The following is a 15,660-nucleotide window of genomic DNA, read 5'->3' on the forward strand; positions in this document are numbered from 1 at the left end:
AGGATTAATCCCCTTCCTGGTTGCCTTTGCAGACTCAGGAAGAACTTTAAAGACCTTTAAAAACTCACTGTTTTTCACTCAGTCCAGCTATGAGATGTAGGGACAGCAGATTGTTCAGTGGAAGTACTGCCAATGCCAATGCCAAGTGTGTGAAATCATGAGTCAGCCCCCAAAACCATAACATTGACAGAAGAAACAAGATGGTTAAAAATATATATATATTTGGAATCTTTCTTTTTGCCTTCTGGTTTCTGAGCCCAGAGGTTACTCTGAGATGCCTCTCCCCAGCTGTGGGGGCTATAAACAGTTTCTGTTAAGATGACAACCACTCAATTCACATAATCTCACATAATGTGTAGTCTCACATAATCACCCGCTCCAGGAGCTGGGACTTTAGGGAAAGCAAAAAGAGTCATCTCAATACTCTTAAGAAATGGATGAGGTTTGGAGTACTGCTGAAGTATCAGTAGCAATGCTGGTTTGTTCAAGAGCATGTAGCAGTGCCCTCACAGATAAAGACTGGTTGCTGTTTAGTCTTCAGTGTATGAGGTAAGTCCTCCCTGCAAGGTCACACTGGAGGGGTGACTGTGGCATGAGCCTGAGCACCCACCTAGGCCAAGCAGGCAGGACTGGGAGGGCAAGGCCACCAAGTCCAACCTCCCATCCCTTTGGAGGCACACACAGCCCAGCATTGAGTAATGACACCGCAAGGTGACATTCGGTTACTGTGTCCCTGCTGCTCTGCACGTGCTCTAGGTCTACGAAAGTGGTGTAGAACTTCGCTGTAAGCAGTTCCAGCTCAGTCCCATTTAAATGCGGGGGAACCTGTCCATCCAGCTAGGCATCCACAGGAAAACTGGGAAGGTGCTGAAGGACTTGTACAACTGGGGTGACTTAGTCTGCTTGCTCATGGAAAAGTTTGCTTATTGATGCAGAGCGATATGTAATCTCAGTTCTAACTTAAAGCTCTGACTGTGTTAGCACAGCCAGAAGGGATGGACAAGTGAGAGAGCTGTGCAGGCTGACAGGCGGGGAGGAATAACAGAGAGGGAAAACAGAACTTCAGTGAAAAACAGCCTGGGCTCAAAAAACCCTACAGTCGCTGTACAGAAGAAAGAAAAACGGAGAGAGCATGGGAATGTCATCTCCATTTTGCAGATGTGAAAAAGCCCCAGGTGCTAATGTGACTGTCTGAAGACATACTGTGAGACCACAGAACAGCCAGCGACAACTCCTGGAATCCAGTATCTTAACTGCAAGACCATCTGTATGAGATTAGAAGGAGCATGAATTTATTTAATCCTTCCCAACATGATGATTAGAAATGTTTGTTTTAAACTTTAACATATCCATGTCAAAAAAAAAGCTCACCCTGCATTACCAGCCCAGCCTAGGCTGCTATCTTGGGAAGCAGCAAAGAACCATAGTGAAAAATGCTGATGAAAGTGGAGGTTGATGAACTAATGTTGAGAGGCCTAGGATTCCCTTGGTCTTATACAGAGGGGAAGGATGACAAACTAATAGGCAGCAGCTAAGTTACTGACAAGTGCACACTGCAGCTCCTGAAATACGGGCAGTGCAAGAGGGGCTTCTGGCCAGCTTGTGTGTACAGGTTTCTTCTCCACCAAACCCAGGACGTAAAGACCTGAGTCTCACCCCAGGACAAAGTTAAACAGGCAGGAGATTGGATGAACTCCTCAGGCCTGAGTTCAGATCTAGCTCATTATCCTTAATGTCTCTTCTTGCAGAAAGACCTCTGAACTGCCACCAGATGCCCTGTACGCAGTTTGGTGTGAAAAAGAGAGATTTCTCTTCCCAGTTATCAACTCTCTAAAAACTTCCAGAGTCCTCACTGAGCTTTGGTCCTTGAAGCTGGAACAAACCAAAAGACTAGAGACACCTGCCCACGGCTTGAGTTCAGTCGTATGCAGAGACATTGCAAGAGGAAAGTCCTAGGAAAAGCAAGGGTGGAGAAGGAAGAAATCACCATGCTCAATAGGTGATAGGAAGTATATTACAGCAACAAGTTGTTCTATCCTCTGTCCTGTGCTCAGGCTCAAATCCGTGAAAACCAAAGACCTGCCCACGACCCAAATGCCAACTTCTTCCCTGCTTCATCCCACCGAGAGGTTCCCTCTGGCTGCATTTCTACCCCACTAACTTCCCTGATATGCTCCATATCAAAGACATTAGACGGTATCATGGTGCAGAAACTCACTGGGACAGGCTGTCCGGCTTGCCTTGGCAGCTTTAAAAACAGCCTAACATCTCCAGCAGCTTGAACTCCAGCAGAAAAGCCCAGTGAGGGAGGTAGCTGGGAATGAAATTATGTTTACATATCACGAGTCTCCACCTAAGTCCTGTCTGAGATTTACCATCCCCTGTCAGGGGAACTCTGTCAGGCCCGATCATGTTGACAGCATTCTTTTAATGAATCCTTGGGAACGAGGTGCCCAGCACCTGAGCAATCTCTAGACAGCCCGTGTGGCTGCAAGCCCAGATCTACTGCTCCTACAAAAATCCCTAATGAGAGAAAGATGCTGCCATCGCTGGCCCCGTGCTCTGTTTACAGACGCTGTCTGGCAGCACAGCACGGTCTCTACCGTTTGGCTTCTGTCGGTGGGGGGGAGAGGGAGAAGGGAGGTGAGTCAGCCCTTGGCCCCTTGCTCCCAAACAGCAATCGCTAATGCAATTATCCCAGCGCGGCCAAAGCGCCGTGAGATCCCGCAGCAAACAAAGCTGAGCCTCTTTCCCCACTAAACATCTGGGCAGCTGCTGCCACTCGAGTGAAGGCAGATGCTCTCAGCTACCCTGGACAGGGTGCTCCCGTGCAGAAAGCCTGCCCGGTGCCTGTGTGCTCCTTGTCCTCCGAGCTGCCTGGGCACTGCAGGCAGCCCCTTGTCCCCCCGGGACCGGGCAGGTACACGGGACAGCAGTCCCCCTGGGAAAGCCCATGGGTGTGCTAGGTGGTGTAACACCGTTGTTTAGGGACAGGGATTGTGGCAGGGGCTGGGCTGTGGTTGTGGAGCTATTGGGGATGGAGATGGCAGTGCAGCTGACTCTGGCTTGTGTCACACTGGTGCCTGCCCGAACCCCTTCTCTTCTGGGGCTGTGTAGGGGAGCTCAAAATGATCTCAGCCCCCAGGGCTGTGGCAGGGCCATCTGGAGGAGCAGAGCCCTTATTAACCCACTCTGGGCAGGCAGGAGGGCCCTGGCTGGGCAGTTTCTGTGCTGCAGGAGTGCTCTACAGCCCCCCACCCTTTTACACATCTCACATGCTGCACTACACTCCAGCCCCACCCGTCCCAGTCATTCTGCCAACTCTATTAATTTCCCTTCTTAATAGCAGTCAGATCATTTACAGCACCAATTTCCCCCTCAGCATCAACAACACTTGCCCACATGAGCACAGACCCACTCTACTGGTCCCAGCACCTGCTGTGACGTTCACAGACCTGCCTGTTGCTCCAAGCAGGACGATGAGAGCCAAGGGCTCAAAACTTGCCCATAAATGTGCTGTTGCAATGCCTTGCCCCAACAAGACCTTACTTGGGATGGACGCTAGTAACCATAATAAAGTAAAGCCATAATTATCTGGCATGCTCAGACTTTGCAAGCAGGTGGGGAGAGCTGACCCACAGCCCAGCAGCCCCATGGGGAGGCTGCGGTGCTGCTTCCAGGGACCCCACGGTCCATCTCCAGCCCCAGTACAGTGCAGGGGATGTGTGAGGGGTCACAACAGTACTTGAACATTTTTTAGGGGTGCATTGCGAGACCTGCAGCGGCTGAGACTGTCATACTCACGTTTGATGCAGCGGTTTGTGCCAGGAGCCGTGGTCCATCCTGGGCAACACTGTCTGCCGCAGACATTTGGCCTGAGCAGAGAGACAAAGCAGCGTGGTTAGGAGAAGGGGAAGCCGAGGTCTCTCTGCAGCCAGCACCTCTGAGTCACCCGTAAAATTATTTCCTGCAGCTTGTGATATTTCCTTCCAGATGGACCAGCAGCTGAGATCAAAACCAATGGGACAAGGGCTGAGTTGTTTAAGTGCTTGGAAAAGAAACCCCCAAGGACAATGTGAATGCTGCAGTGTGAGCGATCCCTCAGGGAGTATCTCCCTTTTGAACTGGCATTATGCTGGGTTCCTGGCACAGCGCTCAGAGGAACCATTTTCCTCCTCAGAGCAATTGGAGGCCAGCGGCCTGCGATCATTAAAAATCTCACAGCACTTCATGGTATTGGGGTGTAAATCAGGCCTGATTCCAACTTTGGTCATAGCATCTCGCCTCCGCAAATGTCCCAAGCTGCTTCGGCCGAAGACAACACTTCGTTCTCCACCCAAATGCTGCTGCCTGTTGCTGTTCATTGCTCAACCCTACCCCGAGTGGACAGCACGCCAGCAGCCTCACCGGCCGCCCCCCAGCTTGCTCTCCCTTTGCGAGCACTCCAGTCCCACATCTGTTATCTGCCTCTGGCGCAGCAACCCCTGGGGCTGGGGTGTCTCTGGTACTATGAAGTTTGTGTCTACCTGACATGCAGAGTGCTACACTAATTCCAGGATGCTCAAATAATTTCCATGGTTGTTAATTCCAGCACTTTGCTGCAATAACTTTTTGACTGCCTTTACGTAAATGACATCCTCCCCACCTCTCCCTTATTGTGTGTTTTTGGGTAGTGATCACTGCCAACATACAGCTATCCAAGACAGTGCTCTGCCTCCAAAGGGTGATCTGCAGTGCCCAAGCAGGCAGCTAATCCTGCTTCCTCTGGTTACATCTCATATTTACACATCTATAATGAGAACGAATAACAAGCTGCAGGTTGCTCTGCAAGTGTATTTACTCATCATATAGGGAAGGTTTTGGGCATATGTAACAGTCATCAAAAGATAAAAAGTTAGAAATAGGCAGCCTAAAAGCTCTGGTAAGCCTCTGGAAACAAAGTGGGGAGCATGGTTTATCTCTAATGCTGGACAAGGCAGTCAGAGCTGCTGACAGAATTTAAAGGAACCAAGGAAACATGCACATTTGTCTTCTGGATTAACTTTAACATGAACACGGCACGGTCAGAAGATGATCCTGCTCTGAACCAGCACCCTTGTGACTCCTGCATCCACATGGCCTGAGATGAGACTCCAGAAGTGCCGGAGCTCAAGCTGTGGGGCTCGCATTTTAGGAGAGCCAGAGATGGTGGCTATCACGTGTGCCAAGGACTGTTCTGGTGTTCATGAATGAAGCTGCCTGTAGAGATACAGTCGCTCTATGTCAGAAGGGGAAGTGATTTGAGAAGCCACATCATTTGTAAAGGGTTATCCAGCCCTTCAGAATCAGCATTTTATTAACTTGGGTAGATTTTTATAGGGAGAAAGCACTGAAATTCCCTTGGTGTGACTTCCTGCAAACAGAACAAGGAAAAGTAATTCTTGCATCCACTCACATCTGCTCTGGCTGGGTTAGAGCACTGATTTCCAGCTTTTCATCTGTTGACCCAAAGAGATCTATGGGTCTTTTCTTTAAGACTTCCCCAGAAAGTATCCAATGAAAGCAAACTTTCCTTTACTTATTGCATAAGAGCCCATGAAATGCCTTAAACTTTTTAAAGATGTCCAGATCAGTATAGAGAGAAAACCACTGATCTGGAGCAGGTCTTTAGGTAATCAAGGTCTACAGAGGGACTCCACTCCAAGCACCAGCATAAGCATCTTTGCTCAGACTGCTTAGACAGCTCCCATTCTTCCCTCAGCACAGCTGAAACACACCTTGCAAATCATATTCAACTGGTCTGTTCAAGGAGCAAAGCCCTTGCTCTTTTCCACCTCAACTTACATAATCAGAGTTTGCTTCTTGTAAGCAAAATAACTACCTTCTCCAGAGAAGCTGTTCTGGCCTTGAATCACACTATTAGTTCTTCATGGGATTAAGGTTCAAGTTTTATCTACATCTCTGACACGCATGCTGGAGGGTGCATGCTGCTAGCTGCTGCCAGTGCCAACAGAGAGCCAGAGGTTGTAGGAAGAAAGGTATGAGCCTAAAACAGACAGCGGCCCAAGCCCGAACAGATGGAGCTCACTTTTGAAGGCATGAAGCCTCTCATGGGTTCGGCACAAACCTCTCATTAACGGAGTGACCCTGTGTCACTGCCAGTTCCAGACGTGAGGTGAAGGGAGATGCTAGCATCAGGGTGATGCTCCTCGAGGGAGGACAGCCCCGCATGTGCAGAGGGGAGCGACTTGGCAGGGATGCCCTCGGAGGCAGGGGCAGAGGGAGTACCTGGATGGGATTGTCCCTTCCTTCCATAACCTCCTGGATGAGAGGACTGGCAGAAATGGAGGCAGAGAGGACCTCTAGGACTGGAAGTGAGTACTTGGGAGGAGCAACATATAGGTGGTACTGGAGGGCAGAGAAGGACCACGACAATTTCCTGATGAAAGCCCGGTCCCAGGAGGACCTCACAGAGCATGGGGCCCCAGGTAAGGAAGACTATCAGCAGTGGGAAAATAGCTATGGGGACTTTGCCACATGGGACCCAGTCCTGAGCACATATGGTTCTACTTAAAGCCTTTAGTTGACATTTGCATGGCTCAAACACCATGTGATTTTCACTGCCTTACAGAAAATACAGAATTAATCCCAGGAAGTTTAAGGAGCATGACATGTTTGCAGCATGGAGGGGTGGTGCTCAAGAAAGTGGTGGTCCCCAGCTGCATTTGTCCTGCTGCAGGTGCCATCACCAACACCTGGCAAAGACACAGCTCAGGTGTGAGCCACGTGTGAGGCACATATCCAACCCTGGGTCTCTTCATCCAGTGCTGCTCTGGAGAACAAAACAAATGGCAGGGTCCCTCCAGGTCTGGCGTCACCATCCCAGGGGTAGCTGCCGAGGAGCTACCTGTAGACACTGAGCAGCCCCTGATCTACCCCAGTTGCACAGGGGACAGGGGCTTCCAAAGCAGCAGGCGAAGCTGCCCGGCAAGGGGACCTGCTGAGTGCCATGATGCACCAAGCCCCTGGCAGACCTAACCATGATGTGAGCCAAAGCTACACTCCTAACTTTGAAGCACTCAGCAGCCATGCAAGGCTGAGCACCCAGGCTGCCTCCTGCTTACCCACCCCTTGAAACTGGAAGCACAGCAGCAGGGAGAGGGGAGCAGGACTCTTGCCCTCATCCTGGGCAGCCTGGGATGCAGAGGGACCAGAAGATGGGTGAGCACATGGAGGGGTTAGCAGCTCTCCCAGGTGGAAAGAAGCTCAACACAGCCCCAGATCAGAGCAGAAGACATGTCCTCACACAGGTCTCCCAAGCTAAAGGCCTGCTGATCACACACTAGGTCATGCTGCATGGGGATGCCCTATTCCCAGCCCTGCTGCTGATGCCAAAACAAGCCTTGAGCAAACCATCTGTCTTTCCTATCTCTGTCTCCTTACCAGTGGAATAGGTTAATTAACGTATTTACCTTCCCAAGGGCCAGGTCAGCTAGCACACATCTTTCCTAGGAAATGAAACATTGCTGGGGACGTTCCCAGACTCTGGGACTTGATTTCCTGTAACACTGGACTGCTACAGGGCTCATAGGCCACTTAGCACCTTCCAAAATAGTTCCCAGCCCAGCTCAGACCGGAGCAGACAGAGACAATTTCCAATAGCCAGTTTCCCCTTTTTGGAGATAAAGGGTTTTGAATAGCTCAGACAGCTGAATAGCCACAGTGCCAAAGAAAGCCTTAAGGCATAGCTCACTAGTGCAGAAATGAACCTTCAGCTTTGCCTTTCTGGCAAAATGCAGTGTGAGGCACTGGATCCATACCTCAGCCCCTGCCTCAAATGCCAGGTACTCCCTGAGGTCTCCAAAAAGGCATCAGTAAGCAACTGCAAACCAAGCTTGCTCCTCACTCTGTAGCTAACATGCACAGGTAGAGTCCCCTGCGTGTTGTGAGAGCTCGGTGCACAGGAGGTGTCAGGCACTACTCGCTGGCCTGCTCCTTTTCTGGGACAGACATCTCCCTGACACCCATCACAGAGCTGAAGTCAGTGCCATGAAACCTCCCGACGCTCAGAAGCACCATTCATGGCCCTGACTGGATGCACCGGCATAACCTGCAACTGGGGAAAAGAAGCTGCAGCAAGTCAGTCCTTCGTCACCTGCTTTGCTGCAACAGCCAGAGGCCACTGTCAGGATCAGGTCCCCGATGTGTAAAGTGGTGCCCAGAATGAGAAAAGCCTGCAAGATCTTGCAGTGTTACCTGAAACCAGAGCCAAGCAACTGTAACAAGCAGTAGGGGGAAGGAAAACAAGAAAACAGTAGTAAGATCATGGCTTCACATAGTTTCAGCATGTGCGTAGCCTCAGCAATGATCACATACTGTTTCTGAAGCATTCAGTAGAACCATTTTTTCACTATTTATTTTAACAGCAATCTATGCATCATCTTTCAACTTCATGCAGCACTCTGTGCTGCCAGATACGCTGACTCCATTCAGGTCATTTACAGCATCCTCACAGAAGGCCAGGGGGACCATTAGATCATCAGGTCTGCCTTTCTACTGCAGGACAGTGAACTTCATCCAACTGCATATGAAATATTTGCAGTCAAACCCAATGAAGAACATTAGCAAAAGGCTGCTGGCATCAGTGAACCACTGAAAATCCTCTGCAAAGTCCACTTCAGCATTAACTGCCTCTGCTCCTGAGCAGTCCTATACACACACTGCAACAAGAACCTATACCCCACAAAGCCTTGGTAAAGCAAGACTATATAGCCACAGACGGTGTCTACAGCAGCAATTAACCAGGAGCTGGGGTGCAGAATGCACAAAAAGAAAGTGGGGAGGAGAAGGAGGGAGTGTGAGACTCCCAGCCTGTTATCCAGGGACCCTCATGTGCCTCTGAAAATTGTCCGGGCAGGTACCAGAAGTAGAGGCTTCCCCAGTCTACTCCCCCATTACCCCCCCTTCCTCTGATTTTGTGTACATCACCTGAGGATCATCACTGGGTCCCACAGACCCCACCACAGGGCAGAGGAACGAGGGGAGTCGTGTTCTGGGGGACACAGTGGTGGAGGGGATGCCTACAGTATCCTCCCATCAGGATGGACCAGCCTGAATTAGGGATGCAGCCAGCACACGAGTACAGCCATAGCTGGCATGTGTTAGGGCTTCGGAGCTCCCTACCCCACAACACTCGGGAGGAAAATCTTTCCAGTCAGGGGAGCTGGGGAAACAGGCAAGTTCAGCAAGAGCACAGCAAAGCAGAGATGCTTTGGGGGCTGGATTGTTTTCCTCACTCAGTGTTAGAAGACAGTAATTTTCTGCTGTATGTGGTATCAAAAGCCACCTCATAGTGAGCCTCCAGGAGAAAATACTAAAAACCAGGTCTTGCAAGACTTGTGGTTGGATGCACTCATGGTGTGAGCAGGTCTCACCTGCAACAAGGTCAGATGTGAGCAGGGTGGCAGACACATCTGAACTGTCCCCAGGAAACTCAATTTCGGGTATGCTGCTATCAAACAAAGTGAGAAAATAATTATCCAGAAAAGGCTATAGAGCTAATAAACACGTTTTTCAACCACAGGACCGTGTGAGGCCCCTGGAGGTACCAGCAGAGAACTCCGACTGAGGAATCAGGAAAGGCAACCCACGCAGGAGTTGTGATTTTAAGCCAAAGTAACTGTATAAATAAATAGCGCCAGGGTCTAGTGCAGCCTGAAAAGCTACCTGAGTAAGGGAAAATAAAGGTTGTCATAGTAGAGAGTAGTAGGAGTTCAGTGTAAATAGCAGAGCAGAAAATATCCCACCTGGCAAAAAAATGAAACATCATGAAATGAAGTATTTTAGGGGCCCTGAGTTTCCTGGATGGAAATGTGTCCTGTGCAACAAGGGGCGTAAGAAGATGGATGAGGTGGAAGGACGGAGTCTCAGTGAATGGTTGGAGGCAGCAGCAGCTAGCTTTCCATGAGGAGTAGCGCCATGTGGTTACTCACGGACAATTATTTCAGCTAGGCTTTCTCATAAGCTCCGAAGAGAGGAGGTCACAGAGAAGTTTAAAAAGTGCCGATTTGGACTCCAGAAGAGATGGAAAGCTACTGACGAGAAGCCATTATAGGTACTTTCCAGAGTTCAAATTCTTGGGGATCGGAACGAGGCCCATCTCTCCAGCCCTCACCTTCCAGGGCAGAGCAGAGGCAGAGTGCACAGCACAGCCTGCGTGGGGAACACAGCACCCAGGCACAGCTCTTCCTTCCTCTGAACTTGGAGGCAGCAGCACTCTCTGGTACCCCAGGAAGCCAAATCTAGCTGGTAACAAGTCAACAGCGTGTAAGTGCTGGACCAATCATCCCTGTTTACACCCCTGATTAACAGATGAAAGAAAGATACTTGCAAAGAGGCTCAGCACTCTACTGAACATCGCGTGAACCTTGGGGCTGCCCACCTGCTCCTGAGAGCAGTGCAGGACGGCTGCTGTCACTGGAGGCAGCTGCAGCCTGAAAACTTGGTGGAGACTATTCAAGGTAGTTAGTGAAAAGAAATGGGCTACATCTCAGATGACTCAAATCCAACTGAACCGCCACGTGATCCCACAGCAATGCTGACAACACTCTGACTACAGAAAGGGTAAAATCCTTCTGAGCCCAGAAAAGTCCAAGTGTGACTGAGTAGGACTGGATCTTCCCAAGACTCTCACTCTGGGTGGCTGACAAACCAAGGCTAATGGGCTGGATAAGCCAAAATCTGCTCAGTACCTACCTGCCACTGACTAGCTGTTAGTGATAAATACTTTACATATCAAACATAATGTAAGAAAAGCTAGGTGCTTCTGTGGATTTGTTGAAGGGAAGTACATGGAGTGGCACAGGGAACATCTCTGTCTTGAAATTTTTCAAGGAGGTGAGTATGGGAGAGAGAAACCTCAGAGATTGAGCTGCCGTTTGTATTCCAGCGAAGTTCCCCAACCAGTGTTAGCAGAAGATGTTTCTGCCCACGTCTGAGGTCAGTAAGCCCAGAGCCTCCCCTCAGTATCCCCCTGGCAGCCGGGCTCAGCTGGAGAGTGGGCACACACTGACACATGGGCCGGTCAAACTGCCTGCAGGATGACTTCGGTGGCCCTTCCCAGCTGGCAGAGGGGCTCCTCAGGAGGGACATCAGCCACGGAGGAGCAGAGAGGGAACTGCAGAGCAGGGGGCCCGGGGCCGAAGGGTACCTCAGCGCTGTGCCAGACGTCCTGCTCGCAGGCTCCCCTTGCAGCAGAGCAGCTGGGCCTGCCATATGATCTCCCCTCCACCTCCACAGGGCTGTAGCCAGAGGCTGGAGCTGGAAGCGGCCCTGCCAGGCCGGTCATAGGAAGCCTCCCCCAGCTGAGCCAGCTGAAGCCATGGGAAGCGGCCGCGCAGAGCTTGCAAGGGGCCCATTACGGGAGGAAGGAGCCAAGAGGCCAGGTACCTGCAGCAAGAGGGGCAGCAGCCGGGCTGCGACCCGCAGAGCCAAGCGAGCCCCTCCAGCCTCTCCCGCCACCCACTCCCCGGCAGCCCCTCGCACGCTTCCCGGACGGCCGCAGGCAGCCCCGGGGAAGAGGCAGCGCCCCGGCCGCCGGAGCCCTGCCGTGTCGGCAGAAGGGCACCCGCGTCCAGCGCGCCCGTGAAACCCGCCACGTCCCCCCCCCTGTCACCGGAGCCCGCGCGGGCAGCGCCAGGGCCCGGTGCCAGCACACACACACACACACCCCCCCCGAACATCACCCCCGTGTCTGCCCGGCGCAGGCAGCGGGGCGTCCCGGAGGGGACGGGGCAGCGCCCCGAGCGCCCGTGGGAATGGAAGCGTGGCGGGCGGCGGGGGATGCACCAGGATGGATGCAGCGCGGGGCTCAGGACGGCACCCGGCCCCTCCGCCCGGCGCCGGGACCACCGGGGGCTCACGCTACGCACCCCCCCCCCGACAGGGTGTCCCCCCCCCCGCGCCCCGACGGCAGCACTTACCCCGCCATCCTCCCTCTGCCGCTCGGCTCCTTCGCCCGGGGCACGACCCGGGCTTTCGGCTCGCTGCCCTGCCGCTGGCGGGAGGGCTCCAGCCTGCTCCTCTGCCCCGGGCCGGGACCGAGCCCGGCATCGCGGCGGGGCGCGGGCAGCCCGCGTTCGGGACGCTGCCCCCGGCCGTCGCCGCCGCTCGGGCTCCCCGCGGCGGCCGCGGGGCCGCGCTCCACGTGGAGGGCGGCGGGGAGGGGCCGTGCCGGCGGGGGGGCTCTGGGCGCCGGGGACAGGCTGTGCGCCGTGCCCGCCGCTCCCAGCGCAGCCCCCCGGCCCCGCGGCCGCGCCGTTCCCCCGCTCCCCGGCTCCAGCCTGGCCGCGGGGTCCGGCCGGCAGCCGGCGAAGGGCAGGAGGACGGCCAAGGTGAGCGGGAGGAGGCTGGCGGCGGCGCCCCGCATGGTGTCAGCCGGTGGCGGGGGCAGGCGGGCGGCGCGGAGCGCTCAGCGCCCGTTCCGCATCCTCCGGCGGGCGCGGGGCAGCGGGCACCGCCGGCTCTCCGCCCGCCGCTCAGCGCCCCATCCCGCGCCGCGGCTCCCCCGGGACCTGCCGCCCACCGGGGCCGGGGGCGCAGGCAGCAGGGCTGAGGCAGGGGCCGAGCGGCCCCCGCGGGAAGAGGAGGAGGAGGAGGAGGGAGGAGGGAGGAAGGCGGCCTGCCCCGCTCGCCGGGCTGCCAGCGAGCTCCCGCGCTCCGGCAGGCAGCTCCGAGCACCTTCGCGCCTGCCTCTGGCACTGGCAGCGCCTGGAGGGGATGGAGGGTTTTATTTTTGGAAACCTCCCCCTTTTGTGTCTTTTTGATGCTGACATCCCCCCTCTCCAGAGGACACGGCTCGGCCCCCCTCCTTCGGAGAGGAGACATTCCAGCAACACCCACTTTGGCAAAGGGAAACAAACTACAACAGAGAAGCCTTAACCCCTGCCTGGCCGGGGGGAGACCCGGCCGCCGCCTGCCCGGCAGCCGGCGCGCAGCCCCCGGAGCCCTCCCCGCCGCCGCCCGCCGCGGCTGGGAGCGCTCGGGGGAGGTGGAGCAGCCCCGGCCCCGGGGCGCACGGAGCAGGAGACGCGGCAGCCGGAGGCATCCGCCGCCGCTCCCCAGCATCTGGGGACTTCTGGAGCTGCATCAGCACCGCTAGCCCTCTTGCTGCTCTTGATCGCATCTCACTGGAGAAAGGCACGGCGGAGGGAAGAGCCTTATTTGCCATCCCACCCTGGCTACAGAGTTCTCAGATCCCCTCAAACCCAACTCAGGGTTTTATACACTTCCTTGTATAGGTCCAGGATAGAAAAGGAGCCACCTGAAAGCTCCAGGTCCTTCAGCTAAGAGACATCTTTCAGGAGACGTATCCCACCAGCTTAGAGGAGATGTCCATCCTTTCCCCTATCTGTCTCTGCACAGGCAGCTGGAGGTCGAGGGATGACTTGAAGTGACTGCTTTATGTGCACTGAGAAAGGCTGAGGGAAGAGTAGGAGGAGGGAGAAGGGGGGACAGAAATCCCATTTCAGCCACACACATCAACTTGGCCTTGTCCTCTGCCACATCTGTGCTGCTCTCTGCTGCCCTTGGCCATCTCGGGCAGGGAGCAACTCCTCCCAGAGGAGTGCAGGCTCTGTCCCAGCCCACAAACACGGTATATTTGAGGTGGGCTCATTCAGGTGCACAGCACTGTCTGTGGGCTTGATAGGTGGCCAAAGACCTCTCACTGCACCTGGGCGTGCAGAGGAGGGCACTGCAGGTGCTCACAGGAAGGAGATGCTCACTGGCCTCTGTCCCTGAAGTGGGTCCTGTGGCCAGTAATACTTATCATCGCATTTTCATCACTCCAAGCTCAGGTGCACGTCACTCGACATCCCAACCCCGAGTGCTGTGTCTGGATGCCTGTGGGAGAACACGAGGACCTCTGTGCGATCCTCTGGGTGTACCCTCACGCCTTCCAACAGCCCACAGGGTAGGGTTTCCTTCAGCTAGATGCTGCAGGTCAGCCACTGGGTTTAAAAGGCAAAGTGTCATATCAGGCCATGAATTTATCTAATTTCTATTGTCCCTTTTGGTGTGCGGGGTGGCTGCAACATAGAGCACTGGCTCTCCTACCATGCCTGTTCTCCCCCAGCCTCTTACAGCACCCTGTCCCACTGATGCTCCCAGGCACCACCTTCCCTGGTCCTCAGCAAGCCATCTGCTTCCTAAAAGCTTCGTGGCAGAGGGGTCCAACTCCCCCGGTGCCTCGTCTCCGACCTCCAGCAGTTGCGCTGCTAAAGCCTCTCCCATTTGAAACCAATGGCTCCAACTCCCTTCTTCCCACTGCCCCTTTACTTTTAGGCCCTCTTAGATCACAGCTCGGGATGAAATCATGGCTGCCTGCCCCCCAGGGTGCAGAGGAGCCAGGGAAGGAGCAGGAGCACAAGGAATGAATCCCCCAAAAGTACACTGGATCCGGAGCAGAGCAGGACCCCAGCACACCCCCTCCAGCTGGGGTGCTGCGAGCAAGGGAGAGGGCAGGTAACTTGGCAGGTGAGCAAGAGCAACGGGAGCAATGGGGCTGAGTGGGTTTGGGCTTTGACCTTGTTGCTGGCAGCTGGCTTATGGGGCAGCAGCATCAGAGGAAATACCCGCGGGTGCTTTGGCACTTCCTGGGACACCATCAGCTTGCCCACCCACTCCACGGGGGGCAGAGCCACCACTTGAGCAGAATCTTGCATGGGTTTAAATGGGATGCCGTGAGCCGTGCCCGATAACAGCCATGGCTTGTTTCTTTGTTCTGAGGAAGAGGAATGTCCTTTCCATCCTCACCTAATTACTTTCTTATGCAGCAGTGGAAAGAATGCTTGTGCCTAAACCTGACACGAGAAAATTATCAACGCCATAAACAAAGCCATAAACAAAGCAGCCGAGAGCCTGGGCAGTGCTCAAAGCTAGAGCAGGCAACCCTGAAGCAGGCTCACTTGGGACGCAAGTGGATTCCTTCTCCCTGGAGGTGCGGGGTCACCCCAGGGAAGAAGGAGACTTGCAGCATCCCCAGGGGACCACACCTCCACAGGAACCTGCACTTGGGGCCTGACAGTGGTTGGGTCTGCAGGAGCCTGTGACTTCCTAACAGGGACGGGGAATGAGATGTGCAAACCCAACAAAGCCATTGAAAGCCCTCCAGTATCTCTCACAGTCATCCCTGGCTGCGGTGAAGCCAGCCCAGGGAGCTGGCATCCCTTCTCAAATCAGCTTCACTCTCTGTTTACAGTAAACCCACCCCCAGATCTGGACACCAAGCTCCTTCCAGCACCACACGTGCAAACACTCCTTTGCTTTTGCAGGAACGGCACTATTCGATCCCACCCAAGCCCTGGCCCTGCTGCCCGGCACGAGGGTGTGCAGGCAGAGACTCAGGGACCTGGGGAGGGAGGTAATTGCAGCCCTGGTGCAGATGGGTGATGTGCAGGTTCCCAGGCACAGGCTCACTGCCTCCCAGCCCTGCAGCTCATTTCATGTTTGGCCATTCCCGAAAACAAGCCCGTCAGAAAAAGGGAAGCGCAGGGTGCGTAGGGAGTCATAGTGTGAGTTGGGCTTCAGTGTGCCACTCCATCGGGGCTCAGCAGGCAACCATGAAGTACCTCATTTTTCAGGAACTCACACAGGCAGAGTGGATGCTCAGGCTGCACCACT

The 15,660-nt window shown here is 54.4% G+C and overlaps 1 protein-coding gene across 3 annotated transcripts in view; it reads right to left on the reverse strand.

Annotated features, from left to right (window-relative positions):
- Positions 1-12,760, reverse strand: part of LTBP2 (latent transforming growth factor beta binding protein 2) — a 73,720-nt gene extending 60,960 nt beyond the window's left edge. For all 3 annotated transcript variants that reach the window (XM_042791033.1, XM_042791034.1, XM_042791032.1), the window contains exons 1-2: positions 11,961-12,760; positions 3,805-3,875 (exon numbers count right to left, since the gene is read on the reverse strand). In XM_042791033.1, coding sequence (XP_042646967.1) covers positions 3,805-3,875; positions 11,961-12,406 — 517 coding nt within the window. In that variant the 5' untranslated portion in view covers positions 12,407-12,760. The remainder of the gene's footprint in view (positions 1-3,804; positions 3,876-11,960) is intronic.
- Positions 12,761-15,660: the final 2,900 nt, after the last annotated feature.

This window comes from Tyto alba, unplaced genomic scaffold, assembly GCF_018691265.1.
Source record: "Tyto alba isolate M040663 unplaced genomic scaffold, T.alba_DEE_v4.0 Super-Scaffold_18, whole genome shotgun sequence".
NCBI classification, from domain to species: Eukaryota; Metazoa; Chordata; class Aves; order Strigiformes; family Tytonidae; genus Tyto; species Tyto alba.